Source organism: Dipodomys merriami, unplaced genomic scaffold, assembly GCF_024711535.1.
Source record: "Dipodomys merriami isolate MVZ:Mamm:240054 unplaced genomic scaffold, mDipMer1.0.p SCAF_6, whole genome shotgun sequence".
NCBI classification, from domain to species: Eukaryota; Metazoa; Chordata; class Mammalia; order Rodentia; family Heteromyidae; genus Dipodomys; species Dipodomys merriami.
Genome location: NW_027206179.1, coordinates 9,609,429 through 9,636,837, shown reverse-complemented (window position 1 = coordinate 9,636,837; position 27,409 = coordinate 9,609,429). Strand labels below are relative to the sequence as shown.

The 27,409-nt window shown below is 37.7% G+C and overlaps 1 protein-coding gene across 1 annotated transcript in view; it reads right to left on the bottom strand.

Moving 5' to 3' along the window:
* The window catches only part of LOC138814278 (vomeronasal type-2 receptor 116-like), a 48,488-nt gene extending 21,892 nt beyond the window's left edge, over nucleotides 1–26,596 (bottom strand). Inside the window, exons 1-8 of the mRNA XM_070003283.1 lie at nucleotides 26,215–26,596; nucleotides 23,452–23,572; nucleotides 17,237–17,380; nucleotides 12,107–12,395; nucleotides 9,865–10,668; nucleotides 4,128–4,355; nucleotides 2,898–3,021; nucleotides 1,157–2,034 (exon numbers count right to left, since the gene is read on the bottom strand). Of these exons, the coding sequence (XP_069859384.1) occupies nucleotides 1,157–2,034; nucleotides 2,898–3,021; nucleotides 4,128–4,355; nucleotides 9,865–10,668; nucleotides 12,107–12,395; nucleotides 17,237–17,380; nucleotides 23,452–23,572; nucleotides 26,215–26,596 (2,970 nt within the window). The remainder of the gene's footprint in view (nucleotides 1–1,156; nucleotides 2,035–2,897; nucleotides 3,022–4,127; nucleotides 4,356–9,864; nucleotides 10,669–12,106; nucleotides 12,396–17,236; nucleotides 17,381–23,451; nucleotides 23,573–26,214) is intronic.
* Between the last annotated feature and the right edge of the window lie 813 nt (nucleotides 26,597–27,409).

The window sequence follows — 27,409 nt, the reverse complement described above, 5'->3', positions numbered from 1 at the left end:
ATGTTTTCCTTATCAAATTGAGAGTTTTGAAATTTGACAGATAAAAATGTTCATGTTATAGCCAGATGCTGGTGGCTCATGCCTGTAATCCTAGCTACTCAGGAGACTGTGATCAGAGAACCACAATTCAAAGCAAGCCTGGGCAGGAAAGTCTGTGGGACTACTCTTATTTCCAACTTATTTCCACAGAAAACCAGAAGTTGCATTGTGGCTCATATGGTAGAGTGCTTGTCTTGAGCTGAAGATCTCAGGTTCTGTACCCAGGCTGAGTTCAAGCCCCACAGCCAACAACAACAACAACAATTAAAAAATGTCCATATTTCAACAGATTGTAATAAATGCTACATTAGAAAAAGTAATTATATATATTTATTATTCACAATCCTGTGTATCAAATTAGTAAAAAATGATTAATCAACAATAAATTAAAAGAATATTAAAGTATGCAAGAGAAAACTATGATACATTACAGAATTTAATCTTAGAGAAAAGTCAGAAGATCCTCTACATTGTAATCTTAAAGTGAAGAATATTTCTGTAACTTAACCAACTCATTCCTAAAGCCATATGATGAAAGCAGCATGAGAAGGAGGATTGATAAGAGAGAAGGAAATGGAGAATGGCAAAGAGAGAGACACAGACAGACACATTGAGAAAGGTGACACAGAGAGAGACTCAGGAAACTTGCATAAGGTGAATGCGAGAGTAGAAATATACAAGTAGTGAACAAAACATTCTCTAATGACGATATTAAAAGATCAATATGTGTCAAGAGTAAAATATTAATGAAATGTATTAGAAGACTCTGCAACATGGTGATATGCAGACAGGAAGTTAATATGATAAAAATTTAGAAAAGTGAATTAGAGAGACAACATTGAAGAGACATGAAGAGTGTGTGATAGAATCAAATGTAGATTAAATTGGAGGAACCCAAATATAGAAAAAAAATCCAGTTTAAATGATGATCACCAGCACTTGTGACTATCACTACTAGAAAAATGCAAAATAGATCCTTACTAATTGAAGTAAAAGTTTCATAATAGTATTACAAGAGAAAATTACTGTAGATTTAGTACAGAAATTGTTACTAATTAAACATATAAGTATAATCTTAATGCTTATCTCTCCTGTTATGTCTTTTATACCTGAATACATGCAGAGAATTTTTATTTGGCATTAACAGGATGTTGTAACATTTTGGGACAAAAATGCAGCCTAGGAGCCCTGCACTGGAAGCCAAGATAGAGAAGACCTCCACAGCCACCATGATCTTCCCCTTGGCACTGTGGTAGACAGGCAGGAAGGTGAGCCACACACTGCAGAACACCAACATGCTGAAGGTCAGGAACTTGGCCTCATTGAAGGTGTCAGGCAGGTTCCTGGCCAGAAAAGCCACAGTGAAGCTGGCCATGGCCAGGGAGCCCAGGTATCCCAGGACGCAGTAGAAGGCAGTGAGGGAGCCCTTGTTGCACAGGATGATGATGTGGCCATGTTCAGAGTGTGCATCTGTGTCCACAAAGGGAGGAGAGGTTCCCAGCCAGAATCCACAGAAAGTCATCTGGATGAGGGTGCATAAGGGGATGATGAGTTTAGGAGCTCCTGATACCAGCAGCCACCTTATCCTTCTCCCTGGAGAAATAACCTTGAAGGCCAGGACCACAGTTACTGTTTTGGCCAACACTGTGGAAACAGCCACAGTGAAGACAACCTGAAATGTGATCTGCTGCAGGATGCAGGTGACTGTGTTGGGACGGCCAATGAAGAGCAAGGAACAGAGGAAACAGAAGATGAGAGAGATGAGCAAGATGTAGCTGAGAGTCCGGTTATTAGCTTTGACAATGGCAGTGTCTTGGTGTTTGAGAAACATTCCAAGAATAGCAGCAGTTAGCACAGAGAAGCAAATACCCATGCAGGCCAGAGCCATGCCCAAGGGATCTCCAAAAGCCAGGAAAGTTTCATCTCTCCGGAGGCACTTGTTTCTCTGTGTGTTGGTATACTGATGATCTGTACACTTCACACACTGCTCCATATCTGGTGGGAAGTGTAAACTACCATTAATTTCTTTTGTGAACTTTTACTTCAAAGATTCTAGGAAATTGTTCACTTAGATGTTATTTTCTGTTTCTTTTCTAAATAATAACCTGTTCCCATTATCATCTACTTCTTTAATCAGGCTTTTATATTCAACTTTTTTCACTCAGTTATGGTTACAAATATTAATAATTTGAAATTTGGGGTACTGGAATGTCCTATTAACAAATTTCTACACTTTTCCTCACTCTTATTAAGAGAAATGTGCCCTATTCTGCAATCCTATTGAAAATTGTAATTGTACATGTTACAGTCTTGTTCATGTCTCTGTAAAACCATTTTATTGCTGTGGCCCATCCTTGAATCCACCTAATTATGTTTTTCTTGCTTACTTATCTGTGAAAGAGTAGGAACAGAGAAAACACTCTTGGACACTCTATAGTCATGCTCACTTCTTATACTGAATCCACTTTCTTAACACTTGTTCTGTGCCAAGAACAGTTGTGGGTACTGAAAAATAATGAAATGCAAGATTCATCTTTTCTGTGTGGACAAAAATGCAACTTTTAAGATGATCACTGTCCTTAATAAGACATGTTCAATTTCATTTCAGAGTTTACCCTTGTCCTAATGATTCTTGTTAAGAGGCATTCCTGGAGAGAACTTTGCCTGCAATATACCAGAAAATATTACTAAATATGTAATTCAAAATCGTGATCTATCATATTTCATTAGCAATAACACTATAGCAGAGAGAGGAGAAATGGGCTCTGTCATCCTAATCCACAATTTTTGCATTGACATGATTCGATTGAGGAAAACTAAAGTGAATTGAAGAATTCCTTCCTAAGACATGGACTTACCTGTCCCATTAGCAATCTCATTCTGTTGGCAAGGGTTACAATCAAAGCAACAGGCAGGCTTTCCCTCCTGAGGAGATTTCCTGAATCCAGGACCACAACTCTCACTGCAGTCAGAGTGAGGAGTCTGACAAAAGTCAGAGGTGTGTCAGTAATTGTTTAGACTCATGCCAACTCTCCCAATAGTCCATTGTTAAAAAAAGTCAGATTATTAAGGATGATGTTTCTATGTGGGTAAATGTAGTCTCTTAATTGAATTCTGTTATAGATCCTATATGACATTATTCTTAATATTCTTAATAAACTTGATATTTAGCCAGTTGAACCCGTGAAAAGTATGGAAAATTAATGGTGAGAAAGTAAGTCCAGTGCAGAGCCCTAATGAACTGGCTTGAGTTCACGTCATTATGTGTTGTCCCCTATGCTCATGTAAAATGGAGAAGAACCTAGAGGAAAACCTCCTTTTTATAGGATTTTGTGAACCCCAGACCCATCATATCTTTCTCTTTGTTTTCCAACAAGCATGAGGTGACACTTTTCTCACAGGTGCCTTCAATGATTCCTCTTACTGAAGATGCCTAAGTAGCAGGCCAACCAATCATTGAATGAAAAACGCCAAAGAATGGAGCAAAATAAACCTTTCCAGCAAATACAGTGATTCATCAGGTACTTTATCATAGTGTTAGAAACTTACTAAGAGAGATATTACTTATTTTTATGACGATATTCAAAATCAATATTGAGGAACACATTTAATTTTTTTTGATGGTAGTCAGACCTGGGGCTTGAACTCAAGGTCTAAGTGGTGGACTTGAGCATTTTTTGCTCAAGTTTACCATGCCACTACTTGAGTCACAGCTCCACTTTCAGATTTTTGGTGGTTGATTGGTGATAAGTGTCTCAAAGACCTTCATGTTTGGATTAATTTTAAATGGTGATTATTCAGATCTCAGCTATCTGAATAACTAGGTTACAGGTGAAGGTTTCTGGCAGGCAGGCAAGTATAAATTTAAATGATGACTTTTACTTATATATATATATATATATATATGCTTAAAATTATGATTTTAAGGATGTGGGGGAGAGCAGGGAGAGTGGGAGAACAACAAGGGAAGGGGTAACAATGCTCGATAAGAAATGTACTCATTGCCTTATTCATGTAACTGTAATACCTCTATTTAGCATCTTTACAATAAAGTAACATTTAAAAAATCTGTATTAGATGCAACCCACCTCTACAGTTCCTATGGCCCACTGTATCATATCTTCAGATAAAGACAGTTGATTACCATGGAGATCATATGGAGAAAACTTTCCTACTTTCACCTCAAATTGAAGACCTTCTGGAAAATCCCAAATGTTCAGAATGTCATACTCTGGCTGCAATTTTCTTTTTTCACCCAAAATTACTTGGTCTCCAGCAGGATTGTAAAATTGGATGTTTTTCAGAAAAGGGTGCAGCTAAAAGAGATACATCATCTTATGGTGAAGTACATCCCATAGTTAACAACTGGAAGTAAGAAAAGCTCCTGATTGCCTTCAGACTCTGTTTCTGAATCCAAGAGTAGCACAGCCACCTAATGAAGTATTGGAGGAGAAATTCCATGTAGGAATGAAAATAATCTTTCTAAATCCTAATCTGCCAGAAAAGGATCAAAAGGCCTTTTAAAAAAAAATTAGTGAAACCAATACCATGCAAACAGGCAGAAGTGATACAATACTAAGTTGTTTAGCTACAGGTGACAAAACAGTTGATGAATAATCCAGAGGAGAGTTCCCAAAAAGCTCTACAAACACTACTGGTAAAAATGGTCAATGAAAAGATTGAAAACCAGCAAAGGATTCAGTGTGAGCTTGATAGGGAACAAGATGAGATGAGGCTAACCAAAGATTGATACAGGAACTTTGCAAGCATGATGAGACTAACCAAAAATTAATACAGGAATGTCATAAGCATGAGGAGGCTAGTCAAAGATTAATACAGGAACTGCTGAGAATAGTCATAGAGTATTACAGTATTGTGTGAGCAGGATGAGAATAGACAAAGATCAATGGAGGCAGTTTCTATTTCAATGCTTGATATGGACCTGTTAAGCTGGTTTAACTCATCTTGGTTTAGTTTTGGCATGTCAATATTTGCTAGGAAAAGGTCCATTTCTGTCAAGTTCTCAAACTTATTAGCATAAAGTTTTGAGAAGTATTCCCTTATAATGTTCTGAAACTTGGTTTTCCATGGTGATGTTTCCATTCTCATCTCTGAGTTTATTAATTTGGGTGTGTTCTCTTCTTTTTCTGATAAGATTTGCTAAGGGTCTGTCAATTTTGTTAAGTTTTTCGAAGAACCAACTCTTTGTTTTGTTGATTCTTTCTATAGTTTTTTTTGGATTCTATTTCATTTAATTCTGATTTAATTTTGATTATTTCTTTCCGTCTATTGGATTGGGGTTTATCTTGCTGCTCTTTTTCAAGGAGGTTTCTTTCATGCATGTGTTTCTAATGCATTTATAAGATTATCTCTTTGTTGATTTGTATGTCCCTCCCTCACAGTATAACCCATGCTTTCACTATATTTGATGTCAGTATAACTTGTGGAGGAGATGGGGAAAAACCAGTTGTTTAAGGATACAGGTGGACCTGTTGCAACAATGAGAAATACAAGTTGTCAGGTCCAAAACGAGCTTTACAACGTCGGTGGGGGGGGGAGGAGAAGGATTGGGATTGGGGGCGAGGGGGGAGGCTGGGAAGGGATGTGAAGGGTAAACAAAGGAGGAGGCTTCAATGCTTGGTAAGAAATGTACGCATTATCCTGCCCATGTAATTGACTCCTCTGTACAGTATATTCACAAATAAAATTAAATTAAATTAAAAAAAAGAGATCAATGGAGGCATTCATGGAATCCATAAATAGACAGCTGAAGGAATCCAGGGAAGCCCCAAAGGGAATGCACAAAGGGAATAATCAGACATCTGTAGTTCATTGAAAAAGAGGAGCAAGCTAAAACCTCAATCCAGTAGATGGAAACAAATAATTAAAATTAAATCAGAATTAAATGAATTAGAATCTATAATAACCATAGAAAGAAGCAATAAAACAAAGAGTTGGTTCTTTGAAAAAATTAACAAAATTGACATACCCTTAGCAAATCTTATCAGGAAAAGAAGAGAACACACCCAACTAAATAAACTCAGAGATGAGAATGGAAATATCACCACAGAAACAACCAAGATTCAGAACATTATAAGGGAATACTTTTCCAATCTTTATGCCAATAATTTTGAGAATCTGGAAGAAATGGTCGAGTTCCCAACAAATATCTATATCCCAAAACTACACCAAGATGAGTTAAACCATCTTAACAGGCCCATACCAAGCACTGAAATAGAAACATCAATAAGAGACTGCCCATCTAAGAAAAGTACAAGAACCTGTTGCAACAATGAGAAGTACAAAATGTCATGTCAAAACCAGCTTTACAATTTCGGTGTGGGGGGGGTATAATTGGGTGGGGGGAGGGGGGTAAAATTAGGTGGGGGGAGGGGGGAGGCGGGGAAGGGAAGTGAAGGGTAAACAAAGGAGGAGGCTGCAATGCTTGGTAAGAAATGTATGCATTATCCTGCCCATGTAATTGTAGCCCCTTTGTACAGTATGTTCTCAAATAAAATAAAATACAATTTAAAAAAAAAAAAAAAGAAAAGTACAAGACTAGATGGATTTACAGCAGCATTCTACAAGGCCTTCAAAGCAGAGCTCACACCAATACTCTTTCATCTCTTCAATGAATTTGAAATAAAAAATTCACTACCACACTCTTTATGAAGCCATCATAACTCTCATACCAAAACTAGGCAGGGACTCGTCAAAGAAAGAGAACTACAGACCCATTTCTTTGATGAACATTGATGCCAAACTTCTCAACAAAATTTTGGCCAATCCACTTCAACAACTCATCAAAAAAATCATACACCACGATAAAACAGGATTCATTTCAGGAATGCAAAGCTGGTTCAATATATGCAAATCAATTAATATAATTCATCACATGAACAAGAGGAAGGATAAGAACCAAATGATTATCTCAGTAGATGCAGATAAGGAATTTGACAAGATTCAACCCCTTTATGATGAAGGCTGTGGAAAACCTAGGAATCCAGGGAACATTCCTTAATACAATAAAGGCTGTATATGACAAACCTACAGACAGTATTATACACACACAATGGTGAAAAACTAAAGCCATTTCCCCTAAACTCAGGAACAAGACAAGGATGTCCACTCTCTCCACTTCTCTTCAATTTCATAGTAGAATGCCTAGCTACAGCAATAAGACCAGAAGCAAACATAAAAGGGATCCAAATAGGGAAAGATGAAGTAAAACTCTCCCTCTTTGCAGATGACATGATCTTGTATTTAAAGAATCCAACAAACTCCACCCCCAAATTACTCAAGCTGACTCAAAACTTTAGCAAAGTAGCAGGATATAAAATTAGCCCTAAAATCAATGGCTTTTCTGTATGCCAATAATGAGAAGAGTGTGGCTGAAATCAGGAAAGCAACTCCTTTTGTAATAGCCCCATAAAAAATAAAATATCTATGAGTTAAGTAGAGAAGTGAAGGACCTCTATGATGAAAACTTTAAAAACCTTAAAAAGGAAATCAAAGCAGAACTTAGGAAGTGGAAAAACTTCCCATGCTCCTGGATTGGAAGGATCAACATCATGAAAATGGCAATACATCCCAAGGCTATCTTCAAATTCAATGTGAAACCTATCAATATGCCAACCTCATTCTTCAAGGAAATAGAAGAGGCAATTCAAAAATTCATATGGAACAAGAAAGACCCCAAATAGCAAAAACAATCCTTAACAGAAAGTACAGTGATAAAGGAATATCAATACGAAATTTCAAACTCTTCTACAAAGCCATAGTAATCAAAACAGCTTAGTACTGGCACAAGAACAGACCTCAGGACCAATGGAATAGAATTGAAAACCCAGAAATGAACCCACAGACCTATAACCACATAATCTTCAATAAAGAAGCTAAAAAATAGAATGTAAGAAAGACAGCCTCTTCAATAAATGTTGCTGGAAAAATTCGTTAATCACCTGTAGAAGACTAAAGCTAGATCTTTGTATATCACTCTGCACCAGAATCAACTCCAAATGGATCACAGGCCTTGGAGTCAAAGCAGACACTCTGAAAACATTACAGGAAGGAATAGGAGAAACTCTAGGGCTCCTTGGCACTGGCCCAAATTTTCTTAATAGAGACCCAGAAACACAACAAATCAAAGAAAGGTTGGACAAATGGGATTGGATGAAACTGCACAGCTTTTGCGTGGCAAAGGAAATAGCTAACTAGATGAATAGAAAGCCCACTGATTGGGAGAAGATCTTCACTAGCCATACAATGGACAAGGGTCTCATATCTAAAATATACCTGGAAATCAAAAAATTAAATCCCCCAACAACAAATCCTCAAAAAACAACTGCCCAATAAAAAAGTGGGCTTAAGACTTACAGAGAAACTTCTCTAAAGAGGAAATAAGAATGGCCAATAGACACATGAAGAAATGCTCAACCTCTCTAGCCATAAAAGAAATGCAAATCAAGACAACATTTAGATACCACCTAACCCCAGTTAGAATGGCTATAATCAACAGATGCAGGAGGGGCTGTGGCCAAAAGGAAACCCTACTACCTTGTTGGTGGGAATGTAAACTTGTTCAACCACTTTGGAAAGTAATATGGAGGTTCCTCAGAAGGATACACAAAGAGCTGCCATATGACCCATCAATCCCACTTTTGGACATTTACCCAAATGATTATAAAGGCTACCAGCACAACTATGTTTATTGCAGCATTATTTACTATAACTAAGATATGGAACCAATCCAGATGTTCCTCAGTAGATGAATGGATCAAGAAAATGTGGAATCTACAGTGGAATCTACACCTCCGTCAGAGAGAATAACATACCATCAGCCCATTTGTTAGGAAATGGAAAGACTTGTAAAAAATATATTAAGTGAAATAAGTCAGGCCCAAAGAAACATAGGTCCCATGGTTTCCCTTATTTTCAATAACTAGTACATGTCTAGGACAAGCAAAAAAGATGAAAAACTATGTACATATGGTCATATAAGATGATGTAAACGAAATGAACCCTAAGATAGGGACACAATCTTTTTTTCTTGCTTGCTTTTGTTTCTAATGTATTTATGATGTTTCATTTGGTTTTTATTTTTTGTTTTTTTGTATGTTTCTCCCCCACGGTATTACCCCTGTTTTCACTGTATTTGATGTCATTGTCCTGCAGCTTGTATATACACTTCTCTAATTTGAGGAGGGAAAGATAAAACAAAATGCTTAAGTAGGGAAACAGGTTGGAACATGTAACAATATGATGTACAAGACACTATGTTTAAAATGAATTTTACAATGCGGGCGTATTGTTGTCCAGGTTGGAGGGATGAGATGGTAGGGGAAAAACCAAGGAGGAGGCAACAATGCTTGATAGTTAATGCACTCATTACCTTGCTCATGTAACTATAACCCCTCAGTAAGGTATTATTAGAATCAAAACAGTACCAAAAAATAAAAGGAAAAATTTTCCTGGCCCAGTGCTGGTTGCTCGCACCTGTATTCCTAGCTACTAAGGAGGCTGAGATCTGAGGATTGCAGTTCAAAGCCAGCCCAGGTGGGAAAGTCTGTGTGACTCATTTCCAATACCACCAGAAATCTGGCAGTGGTGCTTTAGCTCAAGTAGTAGAGTGCTAGCCTTGAGCTGAAGAGCTGACAGACAGGGCTCAGGTCCAGAGGTCAAGTTCCATGACAGATTAAAAAAAAACAAACAAAAAAGTAATTTCCTGGGATTTGGCCAAACAACCCAATATTTAATTTCATACAGTATACTCTCCAGGAAGTGCCTTTGCTCATGATATGTGCCATCCAATATACAAGAAATTACCTGTGCAGGGGAAGGTGCTGTCCATTTTCTATTTCCCATTGTTTGAACTTCTGTTTGAAGAAGAAGCATCTCATGGAGAGCCTGGGCCACAGTATACACAGTATTGTATATATTGTAACTGTCCCCAGACATGGAAATGTCAAAAATATGCCTAGGCAACCAATCCAAGGAGGCATCATGAGGACATTTGTTCCATGCTATACAATCAGACTCAATGTCTGAGCAATTAAAAGAGAGAAACCATAGCTTTGCAAGAAAAATGTCTTCTGGGTATTTGGAAGGGTGAACTGCCTTGACAAAATCTGTGAATCCAGAAACATCTGCATGATGGTGTGAGAAAATAAGAGGTACATGCAATGAGCCTAGCATGAAATATCTCCTTGTTTTTAAATTCCATTGTGAGTTCATGATACAAACTTTGCCTTTCATTAAAATGTGTTCAATAAATAGCATTAAATCTAGTAGTGATTCATTGTCACCATATATGATGAGGACATTTGCTGAAGATTTATTTATGTCGTTATAAACTGCCATGATTCTGATTATATGTGCAATGCCTTTGCTTGATATCAGTAGCTCATAGGCTACACAAACGCTGTTTTTGGCCATTTCTTCTTTCAATTCAGGAAGAATCCACAAGCCATTCTCATCTTGTGAGGTGAACAGTCCCACCCAGTTCCAGCTGAAGTGAAGCAGTAAGGAGACCATTGCAGTGGCTATCGATGTGTCCTTTGGGGCCATCTGATAGAGAGCAGGAAACTTGTGATGGTCACTCAGGGCATGATCAAAAGGCCCAAAAGCAAACTAAAGAGAAAAAATTTGGATGCTCCATGAGTGAGGAAATTGCCATCCATCATAATCTTAGTCTTGAAGTCTGTTAAGAAGCAGTTGATGTAGGTGAAAGCTAGGTTTTTGGTTTAATATTTGAAAGAAACTTTTGAAATTTTATTTATTTATATATTTTTGTCAGTTGTGGGGCTGAACTCTAGGCCTGGCCACTGTCCCTCTGCTATTCTGCGCAAGCTCGCACTCTACCACTAGAGCCAAGTACCATTTCCAGCTTTGTTTTGTTATTTGGTGCTGAGGAATCTAACTCAGGGCCTCATGCATGCTAGGAAAGCACATTATCACTGAGCCACCTTCCCCAGCTCCTGAATTTTTATTTAATAGTTGTGCAACCTATCTGATTACTTATAATATGCCCCTTAATCTTTGTCACTATTTTTTTTGGTCGGTCATGGGGCCCAAACTCTGGCCCTGGCTCTGGCCCTCAGCTCTTCAGCTGAAGGCCAGCACTCTACCACTTGAGTATCAACCCCACTTCGGGCCTTTCTGCTTATGTGGTGCTGAGGAATTGAACCCAGGGCCTCATGCATGCAAGGCAAGCACTGTACTACTGAGCCACCTTCCCATTTCTATCAACTCATTTGTCCTCATTCCATTTTCAGATATGTACATTGAATATTGTGTTATTTTTCCCTCCCATCCATTTCCTATTCCCTACCTTTTCCCCTTAACATTTAACCTCCTCACACGATATGCTTCATCTTTTTGGATTCCAGCATGGTGTTTCACCCCTATGTATATCATACTTTAGTCAGTTTGATCATGTATGCATGCAAATGGCTATGTATGTGTCCCATTTTGGTTCATACTACATGCTAACATTGTAGATCTGACTTTCACATGTTAGAGAAAACATTTCTACTTCTGGTCCCAAGCCAGGCTTGTTATACTCAACATAATATCTTGTGTGTGTGTGTGTGTGTGTGTGTGTGTGTGTGTGTGTGTGTGTGTGTGTGTGTGTTTGTGTGCATGTGCATGCTAGTACATGGGTACAAACTCAAGGTGTCAGACACTTGCTTGACTTTTTTTACCTCAAGGCTTGTACTCTCCCACTTGAGCCACACATTCACTTCCTGTTTTCTTGCTGGTTAATTGGAGGTAAGTTTCCTGAGTAGCTAGGATTTCAGGAGTGAATCATCAGTACTCTGCTTGTCATATCTTCATACCACAAGGAAATTATTGGTAAGTCTTCAAATAATAAGTAATACATTTGTTTGTCTAATTCATCTATCTCTTCCCCCAAACAATGGGAATATACATCTCCCACTGTCTTTGAGTGCTTACTTTTTAGTATCATAAAATTGGATAGGCTCATAAATCAAGGCTTTTCCTATTATTATCTTCTAACACCTAAATTGGTACCAATTAGACATTTTTGTATATCTCCAACCCTCACCTGTGGAAATCTGTAGAGTTGCAGCAATGTCCCAATGCGGGCAGATGTTACTCCTAATGGTCCTGTTAGTACTGCTATAGACTTGCTGTCTCTCATACAAGAGTAGTTTGGAATCTTGTACTTCCCAAAGAGCCAAATGAAGGGAGTCTTAAATACCCTCCAAGCTCCAAATTGAACATCATAGACATCAAACCCCAGCGTCAAATTATGCAAAAGATCAGGGTTTTTGTTGATTTCCTCAATAGCAAAAGCCAAGGCCAAAAGAAACTGATAGTTCTTGAAGATAAATCTGCATAATGAGGATAGAAATTGAGGAGTATTTAAAAACTTATGACTCTGCTGGATTGAATGCTTGCTTCTTTGCTGATGAACATGTTAAAATATTATCCTCAATTGGGATGGAATGTGAATGTAGTGTCTTATGGTTGTATATAGAATTAGATAAGGACACGAAGGGAATATGCCATAAATGAGATTTATGGCTTAAATACCAAAAAAGAGCATGCTTTTCCCTCACTACCACATGCACCACAACAAAAAGCTGTTGTCTGTTAAACGTGGATTAGGCTTTCATAAAACATCAAATATTCTGTTTCCTGTATCAAAACATAGCTAGTTCCACCTGTGTGAAAAATAAATCTTGTGGTTTAATCACCCAATTTATGTTATGTGGCAGGCCAGGCTAACTAATGAATGTTCACTTTAAGAGCAACTTTCAGAAGCGAAGTGTTATTTGTGAAAAATTCTATATTGTTCTATATTATAGAAAAATTCTGTTCACAGACCCAAATCACTGAATAGCTCTTTCTTCAATATCATCCAGAAGGAGAGCTCAAATATCAGGTAAGGGAATTTTATTCTTCTTTATGAAACTTTAAAAAATGGATGCATCCAGCTTCAATGAACTCATGAAGAGAGGAATCTCAATCACAGTGGATGAGGAAAGAATTGTAAGCAAGCTTTACATTGAACTCCCAGTTCCAAGACCACCTTGGTAAAATAAAATGATCACTACCCTCTTCCCAATATATTTAGGTTGAAATCCCGAAAAGAAAGAATAAAGAGGAGTAAAGAGAATCAAAGTCCTTTTCTTTCTCTCTGTCCTGTCTGTATGTGTTCATGTGTGTGTGAATGTGCATTATAAAGAAATTAATACCATGAAATCAACACACATTTTAAAAAAGAAACAATGAAGGCAAGATGGAAATACAAAGGAAAGAATAGACTTGTTTGACTTATGTAGTCATATATGAAATTATCCCCATGGAAGCTTATCATGTGAGTGCTATCTTCTAAACAGAAGAAAATAGCTTGAAGAAAAGCTGATTGATCATACACATAAGGAGGAGGAAACTGGAAGCAAGAATGAAGAGTGTGAATAAAAATTTTGTTAAATGCTGACAACAGTGTTTCAGAAAAGCAAAATTAGTGTTTCGGGGATTCAGTAACTGTATGACAATGCAAGTAAGCACCCAAGCATTTATAAATGAATTTATTGAGGTGTAAGAGACTATATGAAGGACACAATTAGTATAATTCTTTAGAAATATAATGTCAAAGCACAACAAAATGAGTACTAGGAATACCTGTGTGTGTTGTGGGGGGTAGGAAACAGAAGAGAGATAGAAGTCTGAAGAGGGGAAATGAGTAGAATGTAGACAAGAATGCATTGTATAGGCCACAGAATTGAGAAAATACTGATGGGCATAGGGGGGCATATTAAAGGGATTACAATGATCAAGCATATTATATACATAAATTGCTTTGTTAAATGACAAAATTCAACACATAATCTAAAATTAAGAAAGTGAAGGAAGAAGTGTTGTGGGAGGAGTGGGTAAGAATGTTAAAAGGGGTGACATTGAGCAAGAGGCAGTGTGTTCATAAACTCTTACATTGAATATCAATTCCTTTATACTAGTACCTAAAGGAAATAAGATTTAAAATATGTATAAAACTTATTGGTAAGAGTGACTGTACAACAGATCTGAGAATGTTCTTACGTAGTAAATGTGCTAGACAAATTGAAAGGCTAGTTCTTACAAAGAGTGGAAAAATCAATTACATGTAGTAATTACTTCATTTACAGAAATAGAAAAGGGAAGATAAATTTTATGAAAAAGTAAGTCCTCTATTAGCCAGCACTGTCTTAAGGCAGAAGAAAAATAATGAAGTATCCTTATATCTGTTTTTCTATACTTTGATGCCATAATAACAGACAAAAGTGATCAAACAGACACATGGATCAAAGAAATATAAGACCAAGAAGTAATTGCAAACAACTACAGATATCTCATTCTTAGAGAAGTTGCCAAATAACATATGGCCTAAAGATGGCACTATTAGTATGGAGTGGAACTGTGAAACTGGGTTTCCATATGCACACTAATACTAATCTGTACCCTTCCACCAGTATTTTTTTAAACTCAAAATCAGTCAGTTCTTAATAGAGCCTGGAACTTTGCAAGTAATAGACAAAATGAAAGGAAACATACATACACAGGTAACTTAAATACAACTCAAATAGTTCATAAAATGAAATCAAGAATTAGGCTCTGAATTTGACTAAGGGGTTGGTAGAATACTTTGTCTCACTCACAAGGTCCTGAATTGTACTCCCAGCACTGGAAATGTAAAGCAGCCGTTGTTGTATCCAATTGAACAGCTTCAGCACAATGAAAGGAATGGTGAATTAGCCAAATGCATTGTTAAATATCTTGGTTGCTATGCATCTCACAGAGGAATAATAGCATAGTGGAAAACAGTATGGATAATCCAATCAAGGAACAGATAATTTAAAAATGAAAAAGTACTCATGGAAAATCAATTAAGAGAAAAAGTTTCAATTATTTGAGCAATCAGGACAATACAAATCAAAGTTATAATGGGTTGCCTACCAACTCAGACACAGATTGCAGTTTTGGTGATGGTAAATAAAACTTAAAGATTGGAGATTCCTCAAGAAATTAAAACTACCTCCACTGGTGGTTCATGCCTGCAATCCTAGCTGAACAGGAGGCTGAGAGGCAAGAGTCTTGAGTCAAAGCCTGCTGGGCAGAACAGTCCATGACATTCTTTATCTCCAGTTAACCAACAAGAAGCTAGAAGTGGAGGTATAGCTCAAATGAAAGATCAGCCTTGAGAGAAAAAGCCAATCAAGAGTGTAAAGCAAGCCAGTCACTATGGCTCCTGCCTCTAATCCTAGTTATTTCAAGACTCTGAAAGTGAGCAGAAGAAATGACAGATGTGGCAGAGTGAACAAAGACATGGGACAAGATATTTGAAATGGTCATAAATATAGTGAGTGACTCTACTGAAAGTATGAGACATGCATGGTGGAACTACAATATGAACCAGATAATTAGCATAAGCACCATATTGTGTAAAAATTGAGGAACATTGCTGTAACATCAGTGAGTGCAGAGGTCAGTCAAATCTCTCACCCACTGATGTCTAATCACAGTGCTCCATTTAGCTACAAGAAAGTCTTCATGTATAAATACTGCTGTCCATAGCCAATACCATGCATAAAATTTTACTAGCCCAGACCATACTTCATTTCATATTTGTGGGCAGATAAGAAACCTCCATTGGCTAAAATCATAATACACACTAACAAAAGTACTCAAACATTTTGAAAAATTAAGAGAATGAAAATCAGCTAAATATGGTTAAACAGTGGGGAATAAAAGAATAAACTAAGCCAGGCACTAGTGATTCACACCTGTATTCTTAGATACTTAGGAGGTTGAGATCTGAGGATAGTGTTTTGAAGCCAGCTTCGGCAGGGATGACTGTAAGACTTTAATCTCCATTAAACCACCAGAAAGTGCCAGAAGTGGAGATGAGGCTCAAATGCTAGAGCACTAGCCTTCAGCAAAACAGTTGAGGGACAGTTCCCAGGACCACCACAAAAGAAAGAAAGATAAGCACACCTGTGACATGTAAGACAAGGATACATATCTTTGATAGCAGGAGAGTAATTCCTGTCCTGTGATTACACTCTCATGCTTGGGCAGCTACCTTAGGCTTTCATTGTCATAGTGGTACTTGGAAAGAAGTGAAAATGATAAAAAAAAATGACAGTTTCCCTTGCACTAGGAATCAGATAGTTTGCGAACATTTCCTGAAGTTCTTTACACTCATTTTTCTTTTTTCTTTATTTGCTATTGAGACTCTCTGGTACTGACTAAAAGCCAAGAATATGCATGTGCACAAGTAAAGCAGAACTCTTCAGGGCTGATAAAAGTCTCCAATAAGGGATCTTTGATAATGCTGAGCTGCCTGGTAAAGGCTTGGATTGTGGAGCACTTCTGACATGAAATAATGACACAATGCTTAGTTTGGAACAGTATCTACTTGACTATAGTAATAATGTGTGTGTGTGTGTGTGTGTGTGTGTGTGTGTGTGTGTGTGTGTGTGTGTGTGTGTGTGTGTGTGTGTGTGTCTGTGTGTGGCAATTTTAGGGCTTGAAATCAGCATCAGACACTGTCCTTGAGGTTTTTTTTTTTTTTTTTTTTTTACTCACAATCATCACTCTGTAAGTTGAGAAATATCTCCACTGACAGCTTTTGGCTTGTTAATTGGAGATAAAAGTCTCACAGATTTTTGTTGTGCCTGGGCTGGTTTCAAATCTCCATCCACAGATATCAGCCCTATGAGTAGTTAGGATTACAGGCATGAGGCACCAGCCTCCAATAAGAATTTTTATCAATGTCTTCAAAATATAGGTGTTAAAAAGGAAAAGTTCTCAGATTATTGGCCCAGGGGGACAGAAAATGTAGCTTCAGCCTTTTAGTCCCGAACTCATTCCAGGGACTCAGCTTGATTGTAATAACATTCCTTCATTTTCTGTGATGGCAGCTGGGATGGAGAAGATGCAGAGATTCTGGACTAAAATGAAGACCCTACTGGCCTGGAAAGTAGAAGATACATGGAACAAGATAGAGTCCTCTCATACTAGCAGTAGAAATAAAGCTAAATCATGAAATTGAGCTGTTCTTGGTGCAATAGGACAGAAGGTCAGTGGAGAGGAGACAGAACATTGATGTGTGCACCCAGAGCTCCCTCAGCCACTGCCCATCCTCAGAACAAAACAGTAAATGGGAATAAAAGGAAGAGTTACTTACGGTGTGTGGTCTTGTCTGGTGGAATCGCTATTACTATGATCGATTCCCAAAGTGTAGAGAGGGAAAAACCCAGTGATCATCACATCTCCATCCATGTGTGCTCGGTGTTTCATAGTAGAGAAGCAGCTAGTGCCAGCCAAGGACCTGACAGGGAGGGGAAGCTGGAGAAAGAGTGTGAAAGACACAAGATACATCCCTGAAGCCTCTGCTTCACTGAAATTCTGTCTAGAAGTGAGGACCTCATGTCAGGTATGTATATTCATATACATTTTTATGTGTGCATATGTGTCTTTTTATTGATAGAGATCTGCACCACAGCTCTCCTTTCATCAAAGACTCTTGTGAATACACCAAAGTCATGTGTAAAAGTATTTCCTGGGGCTCTACATCTGTAACTTTCATTCAGGAGAAAAACATGAGTTGGAAAACATGTTTGTATATTTGCCTTCTTCACCCCAGGAGTTATGATTTCATCCAAGACCGCAGAGAGTGAGGCTCCAGAGATGGAGTTATCTTGAATGTTTTTTTTGTCAACATCTGTGCCAAGAAACTATTTTCACGAAAGCCAGTTGTGATGATGCAACTGGATTGCCTCAGAAAATGCCATGCCCAGTACATGGTGAAATGTTCACACAAAGTCTATGCTTGTGAGATATCAACTGAAGTTATGAAGGCATCATAGCCAGAGGGTGTGTTCACACACACAATGTCCATAATAGCCACAGAACATGGTGGTTGATACAGGGAGGTTTCAAGATGAATTCCATATACAGAGGAATCCAGAAATGTGCCCATTTATTTTTGCCTGAGAAAGCAATGATGCTCCTGAAACTAGCAATTACATGTGAATAACTCAAAGTCAGTGCTGAGATTGAGTTCCATTTTGCATTCAACAGATAATTATTACTAAATATGCTAACATACATCAAGACTTTTCCATGATGGAATGGTCAGAGAACCTGTAATAATAGAGGAAAGTCTTCTCTATCACAAACAGACCAATATCAAAAGCAACTCTGTTTTCAAGTTGCCAACATATGTTAGATCCAAATTCCATGTGGAGACTTCAGAACAGTGAACAGTCTGTACAAAGCTGTAGTGTTGGGTGCACATTGGGTACACTTAACCATCATCATGCACTGGGTCTCAGACAATATACAACACATACTTTAGAAGTTCAGGAGAAATAAAAACCTTTCCTAATGATATTTCCAAGGGGCTTTCACACATGTCTATTGATTACATTACATAGGATTTGATCACTTACTTTGAAATTCTTAGTAGCCTATGTTATCAGGACAGATGGTTTATTTACCTGTGTATATGTATGCTTTAGTCTCATAAGGTGGTGGCGCTAGTTCATATCATACAGCTATAGTTTCTTGAGGAACCTATATACTGATTTTCACAGTGGTTGAATGAAATTACATTCCCATGAATAGTGTGTAAGTATGCCCTTTCCCTCCATTCTTACCAACATCCTTACCAGCATTTTCAGTGGAATGAGACATAATTAACTATTGTTTGGCTTTGAATTTCCTTTACTAGCCATGTATACTTCTGGTTTTGAGAAGTGTATTTAAGTTGTCTCCCAGTTTGTTCATTGGCTTGTTTGTACTTTATGAGTTTAGTTTTCCGAGCTTCCTGTATATTCTGGTTATGAATCATTTGCTGGATATTTAATTGGCAAATTATGTAAGTCATCTGTTCAGTCCAGTGACTGCTTGGTTTTGCCAAAGGCTTTTGGTTTGATGTAATCCCATCTGTAAATTCTTGTTCTTATTTACTGATCTATTTAAAGCTTTAAATAGGAAGTGACAGCTTATAAAACATTTCATAGTTATTGTAATGTGTACAGTAGAGCTTTATCTTAAGTTTTAGCTTCTGAATTTCCAAGGACTAAGAAAACAAGGATCAATCACAAATTAGGGGATCATGAGACACCTGGCCACAGCATTTAGGAGATGGCTCCAATGTGTCATTGAAATAGAAGCTCTGTTAGTGGACATCTTTAATCAGCCCATGTACTGTGCTTGTGTGTACACACGTGAGACAACCATAGGTAACCTGCCTGGATCATAGACTAGAAGTCTCCTTGCAGTCAGAAGTTGCTTTGAAGATGTGGAGAAAGGAATCTTCTACAGTGAATTATTTTTCCACTTAGTATTTTTAAGAATTAAACTGTGTCAGATAAAGCTAATGTTTCCGAATTTTCCAGGTACTCTAATGAGGAAACCTAGCAGATTTTTTTCTCATAATCATATGCACAGATAATATGAAAGAATTTATCCTTTACTTACATAAGTAAAAAGTGCAGGTTCTCCATCTCCTTAGAATCATTGTGTGTTGAATTTTTCATTCCCAATGCCATTTTTGTGCAAAACAGTGGCACTGTGACCTGAGTACAGGTGAGCCTTTTACAAGGTGTTTTAAAAATAGACTTGCCAGAGTTTCTGAATTGTTGAAAAGGTTCCACCCACCATTTTTAAGTGTTCCACAGAATTCAGGTGGAAAATCGCCATATACAGAAGCAGGGGAGTGGTCATTTTCCCAGTGAGAAGTGAGGAACCACCAGGTGTGACTGGGCCCAAAGGAACCACAAAAATGTGTGTGGTCAATTTCCTCTGAGGGAATCAGAAAAGGACGGAGGAGTCTGCAAATCTAGAAATTTCTAGGATGAGTTAAGAAGAAATAATGCCTTATCAAAAAAATAAAGCAAGAAACACCTGGGGTGCTGGTGGATCACGCTGGTAATCCTAGCTACTCAGAATGCTGAGATTTGAGGATCACGGTTCAAAGCCAGTCTGGGCAGGAAAGTCTGTGAGACTCTTATCTCCAGGTAACCACCAGCAAACCGGAATTGACACTGTGGCTCAAGTGGTAGAGAGCTCACCTTGAGCTGAAGAGCACAGGGACAGCATCCAGGCCCAAAGTTCAAGTTCATGACTGACAAAGAAAGTTCTCCAGAAATATTCAGGTATTGTACATTTATGCCAATTATTCCAAACTCTGTTGAATAATGTGTAAGGATGGAAATTATTTACCTTTCCTTCCTTAGAGCAAGTTTGGTAAAATAAAGTTAATTAAATATTCAATGTAGTGACTAAGGTAGAAAAAAGGCCATGACAAATGGGGAAAATGGAGACGATTGAGAAAGTTCAAGCTCTGAATAAGGAAGAATGTATTTCAGTCATTGGGTTCTGGTGCTAGATTCAGGGGAGGCATAAGGAGAGATTTTGGTCCTCTAGTAGGTTTAGGCCAGAGCAAAGCAAAGAGAAATTAATGTTTTTACAACTATAAATTAACTGCTGTTGTTTTCATTTTCTTTTTTGTTTTAATATATTATTTTTTTGGTAAAAATATTGTACAGAGACGTTACAGTTACATGAGTAGGGTAATGAGTACATTTCAAAGAGAGCATTGTTATCTCCTCCTTTATTTTTCCCCTACCATCACTTCCCTCCCCACCTTCCCAACTCCTCCCACCAGCCCCTACCTGGACATTGTAAAGTTCGTTTTCAATATAGTGTCCTGTACATCTTGTGGTCACAATGGTCAACCTGCATCTCCATTTAAGTGTCCTGCCACATTCCTTCCCCTCCCCAAATTACAAAAATATATATACAAGATGCAGAGCACTGGCATCAAATCGAGTGAAAACAGGGGTTATGCCATGGGGGAAGAACATACAACAGAAGCAAAAGAATCAATTAGTGTATTGTAAGTACATTAAAAACACTAGCAAGAAAGAAAAAAAGCTGTTGTGTCCCTGTCTTGGAGTATGTTTTGGTTAACTTCTCCTTTGGTCGTATGTACATAGCCTTTGACCTTCTTGGCTTGTCCTAGACATGCACTAGTCACTGCAAACAAAGCAAACTGTGGGACCTATGTTTCTTTGGGCTTGGCTTACTTCACTCAATATGATTTTTTCCAAGTCTTTCCATTTCATAACAAAAGAGGCAATGTCATTTTTTTCTGAAGGAGGCATAGAATTCAAAGATATATATATATATATATATATATACATATATATATATGCGTATATATGTGTGTGTATGTATACCGTATTTTCTTGATCCATTCATTTACTGAGGGGCATCTGTGTTGGTTCCATATCTTAGCTATGATAAATAATGTAGCGATAAACATGGTTTTGCTGGTAGCTTTGGTATGAACTTGTTTGTGAGTTTTTGTGTAAATGCCCCAAAATGGGATTGCTGGGTCTGTGGAGTGTTTTGAGGAACCTTCATACTGCTTCCTAGAGTGGTTGAACAAGTTTACACTCCCACCGGCAATGCAGTAGGGTTCCCTTTTGACCAAATTCTCTCCAGCATCTGTTGTTAATAAATTTCTTTTTTTTTAAATTGTGAGAATACCATTCAGAGGAGTTACAATCACATGGGCAAGATAAGGAGCACATTTCTTATCAAGCATTGTTGCCTCCTCTTTGTTTCCCCTTCCCATCCCTTCCCATACTTCTCCCACCTCCCACCCCCATCTTCCCTCACAAACCAAAATTGTAAAGTTCATTTTTCCACATAACGACTTGTAAATCTCATTGTTGCAATGGCTCCACCTGTATCCCTAGTTAAACGATTTGTTTTTGCCCTTCCCTTCCACAAATTATACCAACATCAAATACAGTGAAAGCAGGGTTACCATGGGGGAGGGACATACAAAGAAACATAGAAATCCATAAATATGTTAGAAACAATTGCATGAAAGAGAAAAAACCCATTAGAATACTTATCTTGGGGTTCATTCCCCTAACATCAATTTATCTGACCTTTTCTGCTTGACTCAGACATATACTAGTTATTGCAAATAAGGGAAACCATGGGACCTATATTTCTCTGGGCCTGGCTTACTTCACTTAATATAATTTTTTCCAAGTCTTTCCATTTCCTAACAAATGGGGCAATGTCATTCTTTCTGATGGAGCCATAGAATTCCATTGTGTATATATACCACATTTTCTTAATCCATTCATCTACTGAGGGGCATCTGGGTTGGTTCCATATCTTAGCTATGGTAGATAATGCTGCGATAAACATAGTTGTTATTAGATTTCTTGATTATAGCCATTCTAGCTGGGGTGAGGTGGAATCTCAGCGTTGTCTTGATTTGCATCTTTTATGGCTAGAGAGGTTGAGCATTTCTTCATGTGTCTATTGGCCATTCTTATTTCCTCTTCAGAGAAGTCTCTTTTTAAGTCTTTAGCCCATTTTTTAATCAGGCAGTTGTTTCCTTGAGGATTTGTTGTTGGGAGATTTAATTTTTTGAGTTCCAGGTATATTTTAGATATGAGACCGTTGTCTGTTGTATGGCTAGTGAAGATCTTCTCCAAATCCGTGGGTTCTATTGATCTTGCTAGCTATGTCCTTTGCCTTGAAGAAACTTTGCAGTTTCATGCAATACCAACGTTTCTTTGATTTGTTGTGCTTCTGTGTCTCTATTAAGAAAAATTTGACCGGTGCCAAGGAGCCCTAGAGTTTCTCCTATTCTTTCTTGTAATGTTTTCATGGAGCTTGCTTTTATTTTGAGGTCTTTGATCCATTTGGAGTTGATTCTGGTGCAGGGTGATATACACAGACCTAGTTTTAGTTTTCTACAAGTGACTAACCAATTTTGCCAGCACCATTTACTGAAAAGACTGTCTTTTCTTCCATTCTATTTCTTTATCTCCGTTGTCAAAGATTAGGTAGCTATAGGTCTGTGGGTTCATTTTTGGGTCTTCAGTCTTATGCCATTGGTCCTCAGGTCTATTCTTGTGCCAGTAGCATGCTGTTTTGATTACTAGGGCTGTGTAGTAGAGTTTGAAACTTGGTATTGATATTTCTCCAGTGCTATTCATTCTACTAAGGATTGTTTATACAATTCGGGATCTTTTATTATTCCATATGAATTTTTGGGTTGTTTCTTCTATTTGATTGAAGACTGAAGTTGGAATGTTGATAGGTATCCCATTGAATTTGTAGATAGTTTTTGGTATATTGCCATTTTCATGATGTTAATCCTCCCAATCCAGGAGCATGGGAGGTTTTTCCACTTGCTTAGTTTTCTTTAATTCCCCTTTTCAGTTTAAAAAGTTTTCGTCATATAGGTCCTTCACCTCTTTTGTTACGTTAACTACTAGATATTTTATTTTTTGTGTGGCTAATACAAAAGGGATTGCTTTCCTAATTTCAGCTCTGCTCTTCTCATTATTGTCATACAGGATAGCCATTGATTTCTGAGGGTTAATTTTGTACCCTACTACTTTGCTAAAGGTTCCAATCAGCTCAAGTAACTTGGGAGTGGAGTCCACGAGGTTCTTTAAATACGAGATCATGTCATCTGAAAGAGGGAAAGTTTTACTTCATCCTTCCCTATTTGGATCCCCTTTATGTCTGCATCTTATCTTATTGCTGTAGCTAGGCATTCTAATACTAGTTTGAAGAGTAGTGGAGAGGTGACATCTTTGTCTTGTTCCTGAGTTTAGAGAAAATGGCTTTAACTTTCACCATTAAGTATAATGCTGGCTGTAGGTTTGTCATATATAGCCTTTATTGTATTGAGGAATGTTTCATGGATTCCTAGGTTTTCTAGAGCCTTCATCATAAAGGGTTGTTGGATCATGTCAAATGATTTTTCTGCATCTATTGAGATAACCACGTGGTTCTTATCCTTGCTCCTCTTGATGTGATGAATTATATTAATAGATTTGTGTATATTGAACCAGGTTTGCATCCCTGAAATGAATCCTGTTTGATCGTGGTGTATGACTTTTTGGATGGATTGTTGAAGTCGATTGGCCAAAAGAAATGGGTCTATATTTATCTTTCTTTGATGAGTCCCTGCCTGGTTTTCGGATGAGAGTTATGATGGCTTCATAGAATGTGTTCGGTAGTGAACTTTCTCTTTCAATTTCAATGAAGAGTTGGAGGAGTATTGGTGTGAGCTCTGCTTTGAAGGCCTTCTAGAATTCTGATGTAAAACCATCTGGTCCTGGACTTTTCTTAGATGAGGTCTCTTATTGCTGTTTCTATTTCAATGCTTTATATGGGGCTGTTAAGATGGTTTAACTCATAGTTTTGGCATGTCAATATTTGCTAGAAATTTGTCTATATCTTTCAGATTCTCAAACTTAATAGCATAAAGGTTTGTGAAGTACCCCTTTTTTATATTCTGAATCTTAGCTGTTTCTGTAGTGATGTTTCCATTCTCATCTCTGAGTTTGTTTATTTGGGTGTGTTCTCTTTTTTCTCATAAAATTTGCTTAGGGTCTGTCAATTTTATTAATTTTTTGAAGAACCAACTCTTTGTTTTGTTAATTCTTTCTATACTTTTTTGGACTCTAATTCATTTAATTCAGATTTAATTTTAATTATTTGTTTCCATTTACTGGATTGGGTTTTAATTTGGTGTTCTTTTTCAAGGAGCTTTAGGTGCCTCATGAAATTGTTGATTTCAGATCTTTCCAATTTGTTGATGTAGGACCTCAGAGCTATAAACTTGCCTCTGAGTACTGCCTTTGCTGTGTCCCAGAAGAACTGGTAATTTGTGTGATCATTTTTGTTGAATATCATGAACATTTGAATTTCCTTTCTAATCTCTTCTATGACCCACTGGTGATTCAACAGTGTGTTGTTCAGCCTCCATGTGTTACAGGATTTCCTTTGGTACCTTTTGGTGTTGAGTTATAATTTTATTCCCTTGAGGTCTGAGAGAATGCAGGGCATAACTTCAATGCTTCTAAATTTGGACAGATTTGCTTTATGGCCTAGAATGTAGTCTTTTGGAGAATGTTCCATGGGCTTCTGAGAAGAAGGTGTAATCCATGCTGTGGGGTGAAATATTGGGTAGATGTCCATTAATCTAGTTGATCTATGCAGATTTTATGATCTGAAGTTTCTCTGTTGAGTTTTTGCCAGGTTGATCTATTTAGTGGGAATAGTGGTGTAATAAAGTCTCCCACAATTAATATCTTTGGATCTATGTGAGATTTGAAGGAAAGTAATGTTTCTTGGATCAATTTTGATGCTTCATTATTTGGTGAGTAGTTGTTTAGAATCGTAATATCCTCCTGAAGGAGAGATCCCTTAGTATGTAGCGACTTTCTTTTTTTTGGGGGGGTCCGATCGTGGGGTCTGAATTTTGGGCCTTGGCACTGTCCCTCAGCTCTTCAGCTCAAGGCTAGTGCTGTATCACTTGAGCCACAGCGCCACTTCTAGCTTTTTTCTTTTTGCTTATGTGGTGCTGAGGAATGGAACCCAGGGCCTCTTGCATGCAAGGCAAGTGTTCTACCACTGAGCCACCTTCCCAGCCCTGTAGTGACCTTCCTTATCCATTCTCATTGATTTTAATTTAACATTTATTTTATCTCATATTAGATTGCAACTCCAGCCTGTATGGGGGCCATTTGCCTGATATATTTTGTTCCACCCTTTCACTTTCAGAATATGTTTATTTTTGTGGGAAAGGTGTGACTCTTGAAGTCAACAGATAGAAGGATCTTGCTTTTTGATACAACTGGACAATCTATGTCACTGAATTGGAGAGTTAAGATCATCAATGTTAAGGATTAGGACTGAGAGGTGATTGTCTGCCCCTACGTTTTTTCCCATATTTTGAGGGGAAACTGTGCCTTGCCTGTTCTTGTTGTGATTATGTATTTCTGTTTGTGGACTGTCCTTGTTGGTCTTCTATACGTAGAATGTCTTTGAGGATATTTTGGAGAGCTGGCTTGGTTGAGAAATATTGCTTCAGATTTTCCTTGCTGTGGAATATTTTTCTTTGTCCTTCTGCTATGAATGAGTGCTTAGCTGAGTAGATTATTCTTGGTTGGTAGTTATTTGACTTTAGGAGGTGGCATACCTCTTTCCAGGCCATCCTTGCTTTTATGGTGTCTGCTGAGAAGTCTGAGGTAATTCTGATTGGGTTTCATTTATATGTGATTGTTCTCTTCTCCCTGATAGCTTTAAGAATTCTTTATTTACTGGCTATTGTGCTGCTATGGATTATAACGTGGTGGTGGGATGACCTGCTCTGGTCTGGTCTATTTGGGGTTCTAAAAGCTTCTTGTATCTGGATGGACCTGTCCTTTTGTATATTGGAGAAGTTCTCTGCTAGAATTCTGCTGAATATACTTCCCAATCCATTGGCTTCCCTCTCCAGACCCTCTTGTATACCTATTATTCTCAGATTAGGCTTTCTGAATGTATCCTGTATTTCCTGCAGTAATCTGTCATGCTTCTTAGTTTTGTTCTGAATAATTGTGTGATCTTTTTCTATGGAATCTAAACTGTCTTCAGGCCCTGATAGTCTTTCTTCATCTTCCTCCATTCTACTTTGAAGGCTTTTTACTTTGATGACTATCATCTTTGCTTTTTGCTGGTCTTTTTTTAATGGTGGCCAGCTCCTTATAAAGGCTTACTTTTAAGTCTTAAATAGATTGCTTTATCTCCTGGAGTTGGTTCTCAGATTTTTCTTTCCACTCCTTAATCTGGGATCCTAGCTTTTTTCTCTGCTGGAGTTCCTCCAGCAAGTTTTTTTTTTTTTTTTTGGACTGGAGCCAATCTGGTGTCATGCAGATGTACATACCTTAGAATTTCATGTGTGCCTGTTTTCTTATTTAGCTCTTTTTCTTTGCTTGGAAAGAGATATTGTGGCTTCAGGGTCAAGATTATGTATAGATTTAACTTTTGAGACAACCTAGGTTTGGCTGAAAAGTAGTCTACTCTTTAGAATTAATAAGTTGGGCCCCTTGTACTCATAATAGCCAAATGGAATTAATTTTATGGTCAAATATAGAACCAAATGTAAGTTGAGTCAGATATAAACCATTACGGATCAATGGGCTGGTGTAGGTGGAGAAGTGAAGGGTTAGAATTGGAGAGATATGAGTTCAAGTTCAGAAGAGGACTTGGGTATAATGATAGTAGAGGAGGGGTATATGTAGTAAGAGGAGAATAAAGACCTTGTTACTGAGTGTAAGAGGTGGAAAAGAATTTGAAGAAAGGTTATGTAGGGAATAGCTTAGAGATCGAGATGAAGGTAAGAAAAATAAGTTATATATAAGTGTACTTGGGAGACTTGCTGAGATTAGAGAAATATTATTCAGATATTAGTGGAGAGTTGCTTAATCTAAGTCAACCCCTTTAATTATTGTTTACACAGATAGAAGGAGGTCTT